General features: G+C 36.5%; 2 protein-coding genes across 3 annotated transcripts; one reads left to right on the top strand and one right to left on the bottom strand.

The window, feature by feature from the left end:
• The first annotated feature begins 553 nt into the window (after positions 1-553).
• LOC130730644 (argininosuccinate synthase, chloroplastic-like) lies at positions 554-6,190 on the top strand. Its single transcript, XM_057582704.1, has 10 exons — positions 554-2,225; positions 2,455-2,507; positions 2,604-2,646; positions 2,952-3,084; positions 3,346-3,394; positions 3,559-3,741; positions 4,328-4,402; positions 4,482-4,667; positions 5,177-5,265; positions 5,468-6,190. Exons 1-10 carry the CDS (start codon positions 2,159-2,161, stop codon positions 6,018-6,020), a joined length of 1,431 nt encoding a protein of 476 aa, XP_057438687.1. The 5' UTR covers positions 554-2,158; the 3' UTR covers positions 6,021-6,190.
• Positions 6,191-7,901: 1,711 nt separating this feature from the next.
• Positions 7,902-14,158, bottom strand: LOC130730632 (probable inactive leucine-rich repeat receptor-like protein kinase At3g03770). Of its 2 annotated transcripts, XM_057582695.1 has the most exons (9): positions 13,997-14,158; positions 13,803-13,904; positions 11,820-13,240; positions 11,417-11,550; positions 10,935-11,175; positions 9,792-10,003; positions 9,656-9,681; positions 9,319-9,430; positions 7,902-8,379 (listed from the first exon to the last, which is right to left on the bottom strand). In XM_057582695.1, exons 3-9 carry the CDS (start codon positions 13,171-13,173, stop codon positions 8,170-8,172), a joined length of 2,289 nt encoding a protein of 762 aa, XP_057438678.1. In that variant the 5' UTR covers positions 13,174-13,240; positions 13,803-13,904; positions 13,997-14,158; the 3' UTR covers positions 7,902-8,169. The 2 variants fall into 2 exon arrangements, with proteins under 2 accessions (XP_057438678.1, XP_057438675.1); XM_057582692.1 differs by having other exon boundaries at positions 13,803-14,158.
• Between the last annotated feature and the right edge of the window lie 650 nt (positions 14,159-14,808).

The following is a 14,808-nucleotide window of genomic DNA, read 5'->3' as shown; positions in this document are numbered from 1 at the left end:
TTGAGCAGTTGCTATTTCCTTTGGGAATCGAGACTATGGCCCTAAAGTATTGGTGGTATATTGCGAAATTCTGATGGTGATATATTGAGGTATTTCTCGAAATCAGCAAGTGTGTTGTGGGCATATGAGGCGGAAGTACATGCTATTCTCAATGCTCTATTATTCTGTTATCAACATAACTGCCATATCGTGCTTTTTGAAAGTGATTTGATATTGGCAATTGGTTGGACATGGATGGTAATAAAAGGCTGTGGAATCTAGAACAAATTTTTAATCAGATAGATTACCTGTGGCATTTGGTCTCTTGCGTAGGTATTCAACATATTCTGCGGGAAGGAAACACTGTGGCAGATTTTTGGGCAAATCAGGGATGTGGTAGGAAGGATGTATTGTGGGTTTTATCTGAACCTTTGTTGTAGCTCACATGAGAGAGATGTTCTCATGCTTCCTAATATTTTTCAATGAACTTTTATTTCAGAAAAAAAAATTGGATTAGATTGGTTCGGACTTAAAAAAAGAAAAAAACCAATTGGATGATGAAGAGACAAAACCGAAGTGATTGGATCGGATTGATTTTCGCCTCAAAACCGAACCAATCTAGACCGGAAACAGGGGCGGAGCCACCGTCCGGCAAGGCTGGGCACATGCCCAGGCTCCTTGCCAAATTTTTTTTTTTACTTCGGCTGCAGACCCTTTTGTGAGAAAAAATAAGGTATCAGATGGGCAAAAAAAAAAGATCAGTGAGGGAAGGCTGAAGCACATCTGACTGCACGCGTTTTTCCTCTCACCGCCTCACGCACACCTTGTCTGAAACTGAAAACCCTAAACCAAAGAGAACAAGGGAACCAAAGAGGCAGTGCATCTTATTGCCAGCGATTTTACCGTTTTGGGTCTGTTTGAGGCTATGGGAAAGGGGTCCTTGCCTTAATCTTTAATTTCTGGTTTGATGTTTTGGGAAAAGGGTTGTTGCCTGTGTCTCTCTCTAGTTCTGTGTGTGGGCTGACTGTGACAAATGGGACGCTTTGTGGCTGTCAATTTTGGTGCCTACAATCCAAGGTGTTTTTTGCTTTATTCACTTTTATTTTCCTCAGAGTTTAGTGGGATATAATCAATCAGTAAGCAAAACTACCAAATGGTTTTTTTTTTACAGCAAAATTACCAAATGGTACAATACAATCCTTTCATGTATGTGATTGTCAATGTTAATGTTGGTGAATATCTCTCTGTATCTTCATTGTACTAATTTTATGTACTACTGAATAGTTCTACACTTCTATGTACTACCATTTTGCATATTGATTTGGAATGTAATAGGGGATTAGTCCTAATTTATCTCATGATAACCAACCAAATATCTTTTTGCTGGTTTGTAATATAATGAGATCAGGGGTCAATTTCGTGGCTTGGTTTGTTGGATTAATTTAAGTCTATAACATCAAATTATATCTTGGTGAGTTGGTTCACTTGAATTGGAAACCTGCAGGGGATTTTTTGGTCTAGTTGACGATAAGAGGTTAAGTTTTGAGGCTACTTAGATTGGTGGCGCTTTCTACTTCGTTCATGTTTTCTCTTTGTACCTGTGGTTCTGATGTATTCAGCTACTATTGCATTTTCCCTTTTCTTTGCTATTCATCTACTTGGTTTAAGGGTTAGAGTACCCCTTGTACTCCCTTTAATGCATTGTTTTAGCTTATAAAAAATGTTATCATGTATGTACTAGTTCTGTTTTCAATGTAGCTATATTTTTGTTGGCAAAATGACAAGTTTCGTTTATTTCAGTTTATAACTATTTATATATTGTGTCACATGTGAATTTGTGCTTTTAAAGTTTGCCCAGGCTTCAGAAAAATCCTGGCTCCGCCACTTACTTGAAACACCCCTACTCAATACTCTTAAAAATATTGTACTTAACTAACTTTTTCAAAACTGAAAATGACCCATTCCTTAAAAAAAAAATTGACCAAACTTACACAATCAATACTTTTTATGATGCATAAATTTCCACTAAGAAGTCATAACGTCAGCCATAATTGCAATCTGACAAAAACAAGAGTTATAGTGTCCCACAAAACAACGTTAAAAAGGGGAGTGAGTGAGTGTTAGTGAGTGAGTGAGTGAGTGAGGTAGCTTCTATCTGTTCTCTGAACCTGTAACATCCATGGCTCCTCTGAATGCAGCTCTCACATATTCATCCCCAGCTATTGCTCCTGCTCGACATGCAAGAGGTGCACTCAACGTTTCCTTCTATTCCGCAGTAGATAGAAGCTAAAAAATAATTTCATCTTGAAATGTAGTTGATGATCATTCATAGAGTAGATTGGATTTTGGAAAACCCCATGTCATTTGGTTTTTCATAAAAGAGTTGGCATTTTGAGAACTGGGAATGAAGCTTTCTGGTCATGCATGTTCCGTTTAATCTCTGTTAACTATTTTTTGGTGATTTTTTGTGTGCAGAGCAACTATTTCAGCACCAGTTCTGCAAAACAAATTCTTTGTCATCCAATGAGGTGGTCTTATATACAGTAACTCCTTAATTAAAATTTATATTATTTGAGTTTTGATGTTCTGAATTATGATGATCCTTTTGGAACTCTGTGATGTAGTTGGGGCCAAGAACAAGTGTTGTTGGTGCCAGGAAAACTCAAGGTGAGATACTCTTTGACTATAACTAGTGCATGTTTGTAAATCCTTCTATAATTGATTTCAAAGCCAAGATCAATTTTGGGGGAGAAACTTTTGTTTTGTGAGTAGCTCTTGGGTGTCAGAAATGATTTTGTGAAAAGAAAAATTAATGCGATAAACCACTTGGTTGATGATGTATGACCTCAACATAAAGCAGCTTTTCTAGTTCAATTGTTCATCTTCATTGAAAAATATGAGCTTAAAACAATGGTGTTTGCGTTTAAAATTTAAGCTTGATGTAATGGTGATAAAGTTTTCTTGACATGCAGTTATAAAAGCAGTGCTGCAAGATATACAAATTCCTGAAACCAAGAATGTTACCGGCTTACGCGGGAAATTGAATAAGGTTGTGCTGGCTTACAGTGGTGGCTTAGACACATCAGTGGTTGTCCCCTGGCTGAGGTATATAACTTGTTCTGGTCCTTTTCTCAGTTCACCTAATTGGACTTTTTCTATCACCTTTTGTATAACAATCTGTAGATAAACCTTTGTCCTGTTTTCTTATTGAGAATTTACATGCAATTATCTTTCAAGACATTGTGATTTCTACTTATTAAAAGGCTTATTACATTTTGTCAAAAAAAAGGTTTATTACATGCTGGCTTGTCCCTACTAGAATCGCTTCCTTGTCATATCGCTTATTTGATGATTTTGGCCTTGCAGAGAGAACTACGGTTGTGATGTTGTTTGCTTCACTGCTGATCTTGGACAAGTATGTTATATCTTGTAAACTTCACTTTCTGTAATCAAGATTACTGTTTGGTAAATTGTGTTTTTGAAATAGATGTTTAAAGATTGTAAAAGTTTGACTGGGGAAACTTGCTTTACTCCATTTTTATATGCTGCATGTATGGTAACAAATACGTAATTCCATAGGGTGCACAAGAATTGGAAGGTTTAGAAGAGAAGGCCAAAGCTAGTGGAGCCTCCCACTTAGTTGTGAAGGATTTGAAGGAGGAATTTGTTAGAGACTATGTATTCCCTTGCCTGCGTGCTGGTGCACTTTATGAGAGGAAATACTTGCTTGGAACGGCAATAGCCCGCCCTGTGATTGCAAAGGTACACTTGTGCTTAAGTTTGATGTTCTTGTCTTCCATCTAAGTTAGTAGCAGCTTTGTTACCCCTTAGAAATCTTCCTATTTTTTGGTTGCTTTATTTCTTATGTGTGAGATATTGTCCTCTGCATTAGTCCTCTGTCGTTTCTTTTTTCTCCAATATCATGGCCGCGTTTTGAAGAGCTTGTTATAGCTCATCTTATAGCATAAACACTTAGGCCAGTGTCGGTTATAAAAATCGCTTATGATTTGACCATAAGCTGTTTTGAGCTTATTTTCATAAGCTTCTCAAGTTAACTTATGAATAAACACTTATACCTAAATATAAGCTATTTTGCACTTATTTCAATAAGTTTCTCAAATTAGCTTATCAATAAGCGCTGATGTGATAAGCTCTTATTGCCATAAACACTTGATTAAACTGTTTACCCAAATGCACCCTATAATTCTCTTAATGGAGTAATTTCTTCTATTAGCTCATAGTGTAGTATACACTTTTTATATTTCAGAAGAATCATAATGATCAGGCATATATATATATATATATATATATATATTTGAACATATATTGATACCTACTGAATTGATAGGCCATGGTGGATATTGCCAAAGAAGTTGGAGCTGATGCTGTTTCCCATGGTTGCATAGGGAAAGGAAATGATCAGGCATGTACTTCATTATCAACTGATAGCATTTCATCATGTCAATTATTTTTTTCTGATATATTTACGCATGGTTATTCAGGTTCGGTTTGAGCTCTCTTTCTTTGCTCTGAATCCCAAGTTAAATGTTGTGGCTCCATGGAGGGAGTGGGATATTACAGGGAGAGAAGATGCTATAGAGTATGCTAAGAAGCATAATGTACCTGTTCCTGTTACCAAGAAATCCATATACAGCAGGGACAGGAACCTTTGGCACATAACCCATGAGGTAAGTTTTTCTTGTTATGCTCATTCTAGTTGAAGTTAACTTTATTTTTATGATTTGTCTCATGGCTTCTTTTGTAGTCTAAGAGCACTTTGTAAACTTTTGGGGAAATTTTCATGATCTGCTCAAAGTTTTTAATTGGATCAGCTCAAGTCATAGGGGTATCAATAGAGAAGAACAATTTTTTTCTTATTATTGCAAATGTTCTCATAGGCATCTTCATTCCAGGATTGGATATTACTCTTATTAATGATTCATGTATGCCTTTTCAGTGTTCATTTAGTTATTTCTTCTAAAAGCTGGAAAAACTTGTAATTGAGTACCGAATCTAGACACATGAAGTATCAAACTGTAATGTGAAACCTCATTCTGATGCTGTAATATGATAAGTTGCTAAAAGTGAAAATCTTCAGTTTGATCTATGTTTGCTTATGTACTATAGCTCCAAAACTATTGATTGGATATATGACATATTAACTGTTTCTCTTATATTTCCAATTTGTGCTACTAAGGGCGATGATTTAGAAGACCCAGCAAATGAACCAAAAAAGGATATGTACATGATAACTGTAGACCCAGAGGATGCTCCCAATGAACCAGAGTAAGCATTACATCATTAGGTGTATAGCATGTTTGGATGATCTTATGTTTACTCAGAATCAATTTTGATGCCCAGAAGCTACTTACATAAGCTTTTCCCCATGATCGAATTTTCTAATAAAATCTATTGTAGAAGAATTTACAAACATGCACGTAGTTTCCCAAATTGCTCACACACTATAGCTATTTTGAACTTGTTGCAGATACGTGGAAATCGGGATAGAGAATGGTGTTCCTGTATCGGTGAACGGGAAGAAGCTTTCACCAGGAAACTTGGTTGCCAAGCTGAATGAGATCGCCGGAAGGCACGGAATCGGCCGAGTCGACCTTGTTGAAGACAGGATTGTAGGCATGAAGAGCCGTGGAGTTTATGAAACCCCTGGTGGCACCATCCTCTTCGATGCAGTGAGGGACTTGGAGTGCTTAACACTTGACAGAGAAACACTTCAGCTGAAAGACACATTGGCCCTCAAATATGCAGAGTTAGTGTATGCTGGGAGGTGGTTCGATCCGCTCCGCGAGTCCTTGGACGCCTTCATGCAGAAGATCACCGAAACCACAACAGGCTCAGTGACTTTGAAGCTGTACAAAGGTTCTGCTGCTGTGACTGGTAGGAAGAGCCCTTACAGTCTTTACAGAGAAGACATTTCTTCATTTGATACTGGGGATTTATACAATCATGCTGACGCTGTTGGCTTTATCAAGCTTTATGGTCTTCCAATGAGGATTAGAGCAATGATGCAACAAGGCCTCTAGATGGTGCTTGGTTTCATTATGTGCTTTGTTTTAGACTATGCTTTCCATGCACTTTGATTTATGTTTGTGGGAACCTTTGCTTTTTCAGTGAATAAATGTGAAGATAAGTGGAATATTGTTGGGGATGCAATTCAGAAATCTGAATAAAACTGTTTTCATTTATGGTGTAACTTATGTGAGCACAAAATTCAAACATTTCAACTCAATAAATTCAGACTTAATATTTATGTTTGAAGTTTATTTGTACAGTTTTCTGTTCTAATGTTAAAAACTTCTCATTTCTTCATAGCAAAGATCACAACTTTTGTTAAACAGTGACGCAGACCTAGCCATAGCCAAAACCCTAATCGGAAGTCAGAGTTTCTAAAGTGAAGCCGCTGTATTTCAATATATGTGAACATGCCTTATCTACAAGAGATCCCTTGCTTTATAATGGAAATGGGGCTAACCCTAGAGCTAATTCACCTGGGGTATGGGGCCTTACATAGAAACGACCCAAATGCCCTATGGCCTACGTGATTATCCTAACTAATGGCCTACGGCCAAGTTATCCTCCTAGAGTGGTCAAGCTGCCAGGAGGCAACCTAGACCCACCATTCCCAAATCACTTGCCCAACAGGGGTCAAGTAGGCCTCGCCAGGGAAAGACCTCCCAGTCTTGTGTAGCTTGGTGACCAAGATTCTTCTTCAGCATAAATCACGAAGGCCACGCCAGGGAAAGACTTCCGAGCTCGATCTGGGTGGGCCTCACCTTTAGGAAGTAAAGAAAGGGAAAAAGGTCGCCGCCCTTCCTCTACTCCCATGGAGATCATCGCCTCACCCGCAACAGCCACTGATTGGCAGCGCCATTGGCATCTCTTCCTTTTCACAACCTTCGGGTGGCCCGTAGTTCCTCCTCCAAACTTGACCGAGGTTGGAAATAGCTCCAACCCTCTATCATTGGCGATCAACTTTCATGGGTATGATAGTTTTGCTCATGCTTCTTGAGTTGTTTCCACTTTCCACTCTCCAAGCATACGTAATAAACATTTCGTTTGACCTCAACACACCTCTAAGGTCAATTGTAGAAGTGCCACAATATACATTACAAAACCACCATCTATCAAAGATAAGGCTAAAATTGTTAGACGAAGAGGGGAGACCAAAAGGGGAGAAAAGAAAACTCTTATTAAATCTTAAGGTGGTTGTTAGGTTCAAAATACAGAAGGAATAACAAAAGACATGATGCTTATTGTTATTGTTATTGATAATCTAGCTTTGTACTAAATTGTGAATCCAAATGACAAATTTTCAATTTTATTGCCTTCTATCCTTATCTTATGTGTATATATATATACCTAAGGAAATGATAGTAGAAATGCTGAAACTTAGATATAATAATTTGTGGCAGAGTTTCGCTTCCTATGTGTACCTAATTTCTTATTTTTGTTTTCTCCCTATAAGTATGCGGCGAGATGTCAATGTTCTGATCTTTCTGGATGTTAGAAAAGCATTAGAGGGTATGATACTCTTCCAAACATGCTCTCAATGTGAACAATTTCATCTTGAGATTTTGAACATTTTTGTCATTAGTGCTTCTTAATTCTATTATTTTTATCCTATTTCAGAAGGTATGAGGCTTTACATTTCTAACAACAAGGTGATCTTGACGGAAGGTTTTGATGGTGTTGTTCCACCCAAGTATTTCAAGAAGATTGAATCATCGCCTAGCAAACGGTCTATTCCTTTTTAAAAGTCCTTTTTGTAAGTATCACACTAAGTGGAGGATTAATAGATGGTTGTAAAAAATGTCACTTTCTTCACAACGCGCGAGTCTAACATCTAATTACATATAAGATCAACGACTCATAAAATGGATGGAGAGAATCCAACTCAAAACCAGTGATTCAAATATAATATATTAACAATAAATATAAATGTACACTATATAAATCAAAATGCTTGCTAGATAAAGTTGACCCAATTGGGGTATGTAGCCAGCTAGCTTGCGAGTACTTTTCTACCCTTTTACGGTGTGTTTGTATTTACATTCAAATTGGTCAAGTGCGCTCATAGAAATACAAATACAACCTTAGAAATTTCAAGACGATGCAACCTTGAAATAGTTATCTTTTGAAATAGCTTGAAGCATAACTCAGAAGTCAGTGTGACTATTTCTGATCCCCATCAGCTGTTGCCTGGACTTGGGAAGCATACTGCAAGTTCCAAAGGACGTCCTCAATGGATGGTCGGTTACAGGACTCTGGAGAAATACACTTGTTTGTTATGGAAATCATAATAACTAGAGATTCCCGACTGCAAGTAGCTTGCACAACTGGCTCCACAATCTTTTTCCAACCATCCTGACTACTGAAAGATTCCTGTAAATTTGAGTGCGTTATATTAACTACCTTAGCCACTCATAATATATATAGATTATTTTGCCTAAAAGGAAGTGAACATTTGACATCATTACAAATTTAACAGTGTTTGGAAACTCCACCAAGAACCATGTTAAAATTGAAAACACCGTGCACTGAAGATACTAAGGAAAATGAAGGGTATTAAAGAGGGAAGGGCCAAGGTTCAAACCCAAGTGAATGAACTAATTTACCAATAATTAACAACTAATATTTCCTTAGTTTCTGTACGTGTAGAATCGATTCTATGTTTTGTACACAGGATACTAAACGTGTACTCTTAAAGACTTGGACTAATGCTAATTGATCTACAGCTTTGCTTGTGGATGCTGACATTCTTAAATTATAATGATTGAAAGTTTTATGCTTTCTATATCAGGTCATTGGGACTTTATAGAGCTCTGACTGGATTTTTTTAGGCGAGCCGAGGGCGTCCAACACTTAAAGCAGTGACTAACCCCTCGCCATAGGTGCTCTCAATAAGCGAAGGAAAAACTACTGGCACGACATGAGCTCTAACTAGTTGTGGATTGTTATGCAGTACATTACAATACAACTTTTATATATTCACAAACTAATTTCTCTTCTATTCTATTTCAACCAACTTCCTCTTCTTAACTCCCTTTTTATTCTATCACATCACTCATCATATCTTTTACTTGTGTATTTTCTATTCCTATCTCTCTCTCCACCTAGAGTTGAATTTTGGATGTGTATGAATTCTTTCCCATGACACAACTATCAAATTCTTTTTATGTACCATTTACATGAACCAAACGATGTTATAATGTCTTATTATGAATTATGTTTAATAACTTGCATGGTAAAGAAGTATATCAACAACAAAAAATAGATAAGTAAATGGTGGGATTCCCAAACATGAACATCTTTTATGCATACCGTTGCATTGAGCAAACATGCTTCTCTTTTAGAAGCAACTGAAGGTCCAACAAGTGCCTCAAGTAGTATAAATCCAAAGCTATAAACATCATCCTCTAATGTTTTCATTTGCCTGAAATTACACATGTTGACAAAATCTCAAGACACCAACAAAACGTTAAAGGATCCACAAAAAATTATTAACTACTGATAAAACCCTGCTCATAACTAAATGTTTTAGAACTTATCCAATTTGTTGTGTACCAAGAGTGTTTAGAGGGATGACATTAGATTAGAAAAGTTCTTGGAGCTATAAATTGAAAGAAGAAATAAACATATGAACTGCTGGAGTTCTTACCATGAATTGGGGCTTTCTCCTTTTACCTACAACCCAAAATACAAGTCATAATCATTTATGATGATAAACATGGTACTGCAAGATCATCAATAGAGGGAAATGTGAAAACCAAATTAAGAAAATAAAGAAAGCATACCCCACTTGCATCATTTTCCTCTGAGATAATGGACAGTCCATAGTCACTGAGCTTTGCCATCCAATTCTCACTAAGCAAAATATTGTTGGTCTTGAGTCGATTTTTGAAGAAACCTGGTATCATTCCAGTGTGTAGGAAGTGGATGGCCCTAGCAATACTAATTAGAACTTTCAATCTCTCTGACCAATTAAAAACCTTGCCAGAATTATCCCCTGAAATAAAATGTTCACAATTAAACTTAGATCCCTTTGGAGTTTGGATACAGAGTTTACAGACTAAAAGAGCACTTATTGGAGTTTATGTACTAGAAAACACATTAGATAAGCTCCAATTAGTGTTCTTGAATCTGCATTTGTGGAGATCAAAACCAGTTCTCAAACTAAATTTGTGGAGACCCAAGTTCTACATTCAACTTTCACGGTTCTGATTTCATTAAGTTTATTGTGTTTTAATGTGAAGCATGAGGCTCTGGAGGAGAACTCAAATACAGCTATTTACTCAAGCTTAATTGAAACTCATTGAATTTGATTTCATGAAAATATTAATTTTCCTAGATTTTATTATCCACTGTGCAGAATTACCACATGGCATAGAAGGAAAACCAGCAAAAAGAGCCATATGGTATTCATGTGAAAACCACTACACTGGTTTCTATTAAAAAAGTCCCAAGCACAAGTTTGTGGTTTGCACATTGATGATCAACTTTTAGAGTATAAATTTGAGTAAATGTCAAGATATGGCAGATGACAATGCTAAAATATACGGAGGCTAGTTCTAGCACTAGGGTAAAGGAAGAGAATCACAAATATTTGAAGTCATAAAGTAAACCCTTTATGTAACTAAATAGATTTTATGGCTATGAATATTCTGCTTTCAAATGATTCTGTGATAACGATAAGGAGTGGGTCATATCATGTAAGATTTTCACAAGAAAGGGTTATGTAAAAACATAATTTCTATCACTCTCTTCATAATCATGACATATTTTGATAGAGTTCCACTTATTTAATGTCTGTAGAGACAGAGATTCAAGATTGATATCAAATTTGAATATAATGGGTTCCACTCCAAGTGCTGATATGACCATTGTGACTTAGAACTTAAGTAACCATTAGTGAAGAGAAAGATACATTACACACTTACCAGAGAGATAGGTCTGGAAATTCCCATTTGACACGAATTCATAAATGAGAAAGACTTTTGAGTCTTTACGCTCTCCCATAACACCATCAATGCAGTGCCCCAAGAGTGCTACCAAATGCTGATGACGAAGCTTTGCAAGTAAATCCAACCTCAGCTTGAAGTTCCTAATGGAATACCTTTTTGACAAAGGTAGGCACCTTATTACTACCGGCATCCCGTTCTCCAGTTTTCCTTTGTAAAGCTGCAATATCAGTGAGAAATTTTCATGACCATCTCATCTGAACTTTGATAAGAAGAAAGTATAGATTCATTTTATAGAACGTTTGGAAATCCTTCTACAATTGATTTTAATGTCAAAATAAACTATGGGGAGAAGCTTCTAGGAGTAGCTTCAGGGGTCAGAGTTGATTATGAGAAAAAATAAGCTGATCGGTATTGTTGTCTTTCTTTTTTGCATAGAAAAGGTGAAATTTGGATATTACCTTCCCATATATATTTTCACCCATAAAAGTAGAGTTGTCAAAGTTATTTGTGGCTTCCAGTAGCTCTTCCAAGGAAAATGATCTACATGCGGGAATATCTTCTTTGCCTAGCTTTGCAGTTTCAGAAACATACCCTGAAATCAGTAACCAAAAAACAAAATATGCAGTCAGTGTTCATGTCATTCATTTTATCATATAAGCTAGTAGCACAGTTATAAATCAAGGTCCGCGACCATAATTGCTTCGGCGAAACCAAAGTTTTGGAAGTCTCTACGACCGCAATTATAGCCGCATCAGCCAAATTTATATGTAGTTTTCTACAATCGTGACTGCGACCCCAATTTAAAACCCCGCCTCCTAATATACTCATATTTTCATTGCTTCATGGATGAAAACAACCTACTTGCACTTGTAATAATATCAGAAGAGAACCCTACTGCATAGCTATCTTGAACTGTTTTATGCAACAGGTGCTGCTCGGACATCCCTCGAGTGAAGTACTTTCTACAAGCAACAACAATGCATAGAACCAGAACCATTATGATCACAAGAGTTCCCACAACAATACCAACAAAAATTCCCAAATTCTGTGATTTCTTCTTCACATGAGCCTCAACGCAATAGGACACTGGATGCTGATGCAACTGCTCACTCCCAGATAAGCAGTTTCCATCGCTCTTAACAAATCGATTTTCCAATTCATTTCTCAGAGAAGAAGGCAAGACCCCCACTAACCTGTTGTGTGATATGTCAACAAATCTAAGTGTGTTGCTACATTTCAAGTGATTTTGGAGTGGTCCACTCAACATATTGGATGCCAAATTCAAGTAACTGATATTGGGTAAGGAAAAAAGTTCAGCAGGAGCAGTTCCTGTGAGTGCATTGAAAGAAACATCAAGCTGCTGAAGCATTTTTAGTTGACCATAATGTTTTGGAATTTGACCTGAGAAGGAGTTTCTACTGAGGAAAATCCCCATCAACCTTGGGGGCATTTTGGGCAGTGCAGAGTCCAATCTGTTTTCCCTTAAATCTAACTGCTCCAAGCTTCTCAAGCCAGTGAAATCTTGCAAGCTCCCTGATATTTCATTGGTTGACATGTCAATTTCAATCAAGGTGGTGATACTAAGGATTGAAGATGGAAATTGACCTGTCAACCTGTTATTCTTCAAGCTTAGAACTTTCAGATTACTTGATGAATTGAACAAGGTGGGGATGGTTCCATTCAAAAAATTATCACCCAATCTAAGAGTTTGAAGGTTCCCTATAGTGAAAATCTTTGGAGGGATTGATCCATAAAGATAATTAGAACTCAAATCCAAATGCTCAAGTGCATAAAGTCTATGAATGCTAGATGGTAGTGATCCCCAAATTCCCAAAGAAACAAGACTAAGAACTCTCAAGCTAGTTAGCCTGGCAAGAGTTGCCACAAGAGAGTCCATGGAGAAGCTCTGTGATAGCATTTGATTTGGTATAGCAAACCCATGAAAGTCCCTACCTTTTGTTGGTTTATCACCAATGATCATGAGCTCTGTCACAAAATTGTCCTTGCATGTGAGGTTCAATTGTGGAGAAGAAGATACAGAGCAAAGATCTGTCCAACGATCTTTCCATGGTTCCAACTGTGATGGATACTCCAAGTGTTTTTGCAACTGGAGAAGCACTTGGGTTTGAGAAGATTGCAACTGAGCACTGGAAAATCCCACATAAAAGACACACCAAGCAGAAAACAGTAGCATAACCATGTCATGGAACCCCATCAGAAAGTTCTATTGCAAATGCTTCAAGGAGGAGCAAAGCAACCCAATGGAAAGGGAAAAATAGAACCTGTTTTACATGCATTAAAAAAGAAGGGCCATTAAAATAGTTTAAAACTTGGAATGAGTGATCAATCTAAAAAGTAATCATAATATCTCACTAGATTGTTAACCAGGGGTAGGTGTATAAACATTAATGCACAGAATGCAGAGACTTTAAAAAAACAGTTAAGTGTTGAGAAAAAATGACTGAAGCAAGATATACTATTATGATGGCAAAGAAAAAGAGTAACGTTAAAAATATATGTGCAAAGCTCTCTTGTTGGGGATATATGATCTTTCTACAATGGATTATGAAAAGAAAAAAATTATGGAAAAAAATTTCTATGAGTAACTTCTGGGTCAGAATTGACTCTGAATTAAGAGAAATTAATCTAAACATGTTATACCTCGATAAATATAAGAAAGGTCTAACATGTTTGGATCAGTTTATTTTTCTCAGAATCAATTTTAGCATCCTAAAGCTACTCAAAAAAAAAATTTCTCAGAATTGATTTGTACTTTAGAATCAATGGTAAAAAAGACATATGCTAGTAGTCTCTTGCTCGGAAACTGACATGAAAGTGGGGTACCTGATATGAATTTATAAATAGCATTTACTGCTTCCACATGGTGCTCTTCTATGCTGTGCTTTTTCTCCAGCAAATAGCAATAATGGGGATGGACTTTTCTCACTAGACAGAGGAAAAGGGTTAGTTAATATAAAAGGCCAGGTTCTCCTGAGAGAAAAGTATAAGGAAATTGAACATTTATGTAGAGAATAAACCAGCTTTTTCCTTTGGATGCTATTCCAGCTCAAATTCAGCTCTTTACAAAAAACAAGGATTTGGGTATGAAATCCAAACCAATAACCATGGCATGTGAGTTGTTAAGCACAGAAGACAAACTAAGAAAACATGAGTGATGGACCTTGTATGCATATTTCTGGTATGAATCTAACAAACTTGAGGTGTACCGCGCAAAAGAAAATGTAGGGACCCACAATTATTGTAGAAGAATGTCTACATCTATCCTCATTTTCACTTGCTGATTTTGCATCACTTGGGAATTGAAAACATTTAGACTTTACCTTGGGTCTTATTTGTGTTTCTAGCTACTGATAGATTCATCTTACCAGATTTGTGAAATTGACTCTCTTAATTTTCATTTTCTAACTTTCAGAAAAGGACAAAAGTTTATTAGAGTCATCTTAATTTTGATCACTAACTTAATCTATACGTAGCAAAGTATTTTCGATCCTGGTTCAATTTATCCATCCATTCGGAACAAAATACATATAAATAAAGAAATATAACTAATTTAGCAAGTGAATATAAGAGTTTAACTGAAAAAATAATAATTGATGTTTATATTGAACTTCTAAGTGAATATATAAATATAGAATCAACATTTATCGACTGAACCAATAGATACATATGACCATTAATTAATGATATATGCACAGTGCGATACTCGGAGAACACATAAAAAAGAAAGTTACATTCTAACGGTTATTTATGGATGTTAAACTAGATTCTGAAATTACATTCCGGGAATCAGTACTCATTTCCATGTTTTGATCACTAATGGCATAATATT

The sequence above is a fragment of the Lotus japonicus genome, chromosome 1 (assembly GCF_012489685.1).
Source record: "Lotus japonicus ecotype B-129 chromosome 1, LjGifu_v1.2".
Lineage (NCBI taxonomy): Eukaryota > Viridiplantae > Streptophyta > Magnoliopsida > Fabales > Fabaceae > Lotus > Lotus japonicus.
This window is presented reverse-complemented; position numbering and strand designations above follow the sequence as displayed.

Coding starts and splice junctions, on each gene's coding strand:
- LOC130730644 (XM_057582704.1), top strand. CDS start 2,159: ATGGCTCCTCTGAATGCAGCTCTCACATATTCATCCCCAGCTATTGCT. Junction 2,647..2,951: donor TGGTGCCAGGAAAACTCAAG/GTGAGATACTCT, acceptor CTTGACATGCAG/TTATAAAAGCAGTGCTGCAA. Junction 4,668..5,176: donor TTTGGCACATAACCCATGAG/GTAAGTTTTTCT, acceptor TGTGCTACTAAG/GGCGATGATTTAGAAGACCC.
- LOC130730632 (XM_057582692.1), bottom strand. CDS start 13,173: ATGGGGTTCCATGACATGGTTATGCTACTGTTTTCTGCTTGGTGTGTC. Junction 11,176..11,416: donor GTGAAAATATATATGGGAAG/GTAATATCCAAA, acceptor CTGATATTGCAG/CTTTACAAAGGAAAACTGGA. Junction 9,431..9,655: donor GGAGAAAGCCCCAATTCATG/GTAAGAACTCCA, acceptor GTGTAATTTCAG/GCAAATGAAAACATTAGAGG.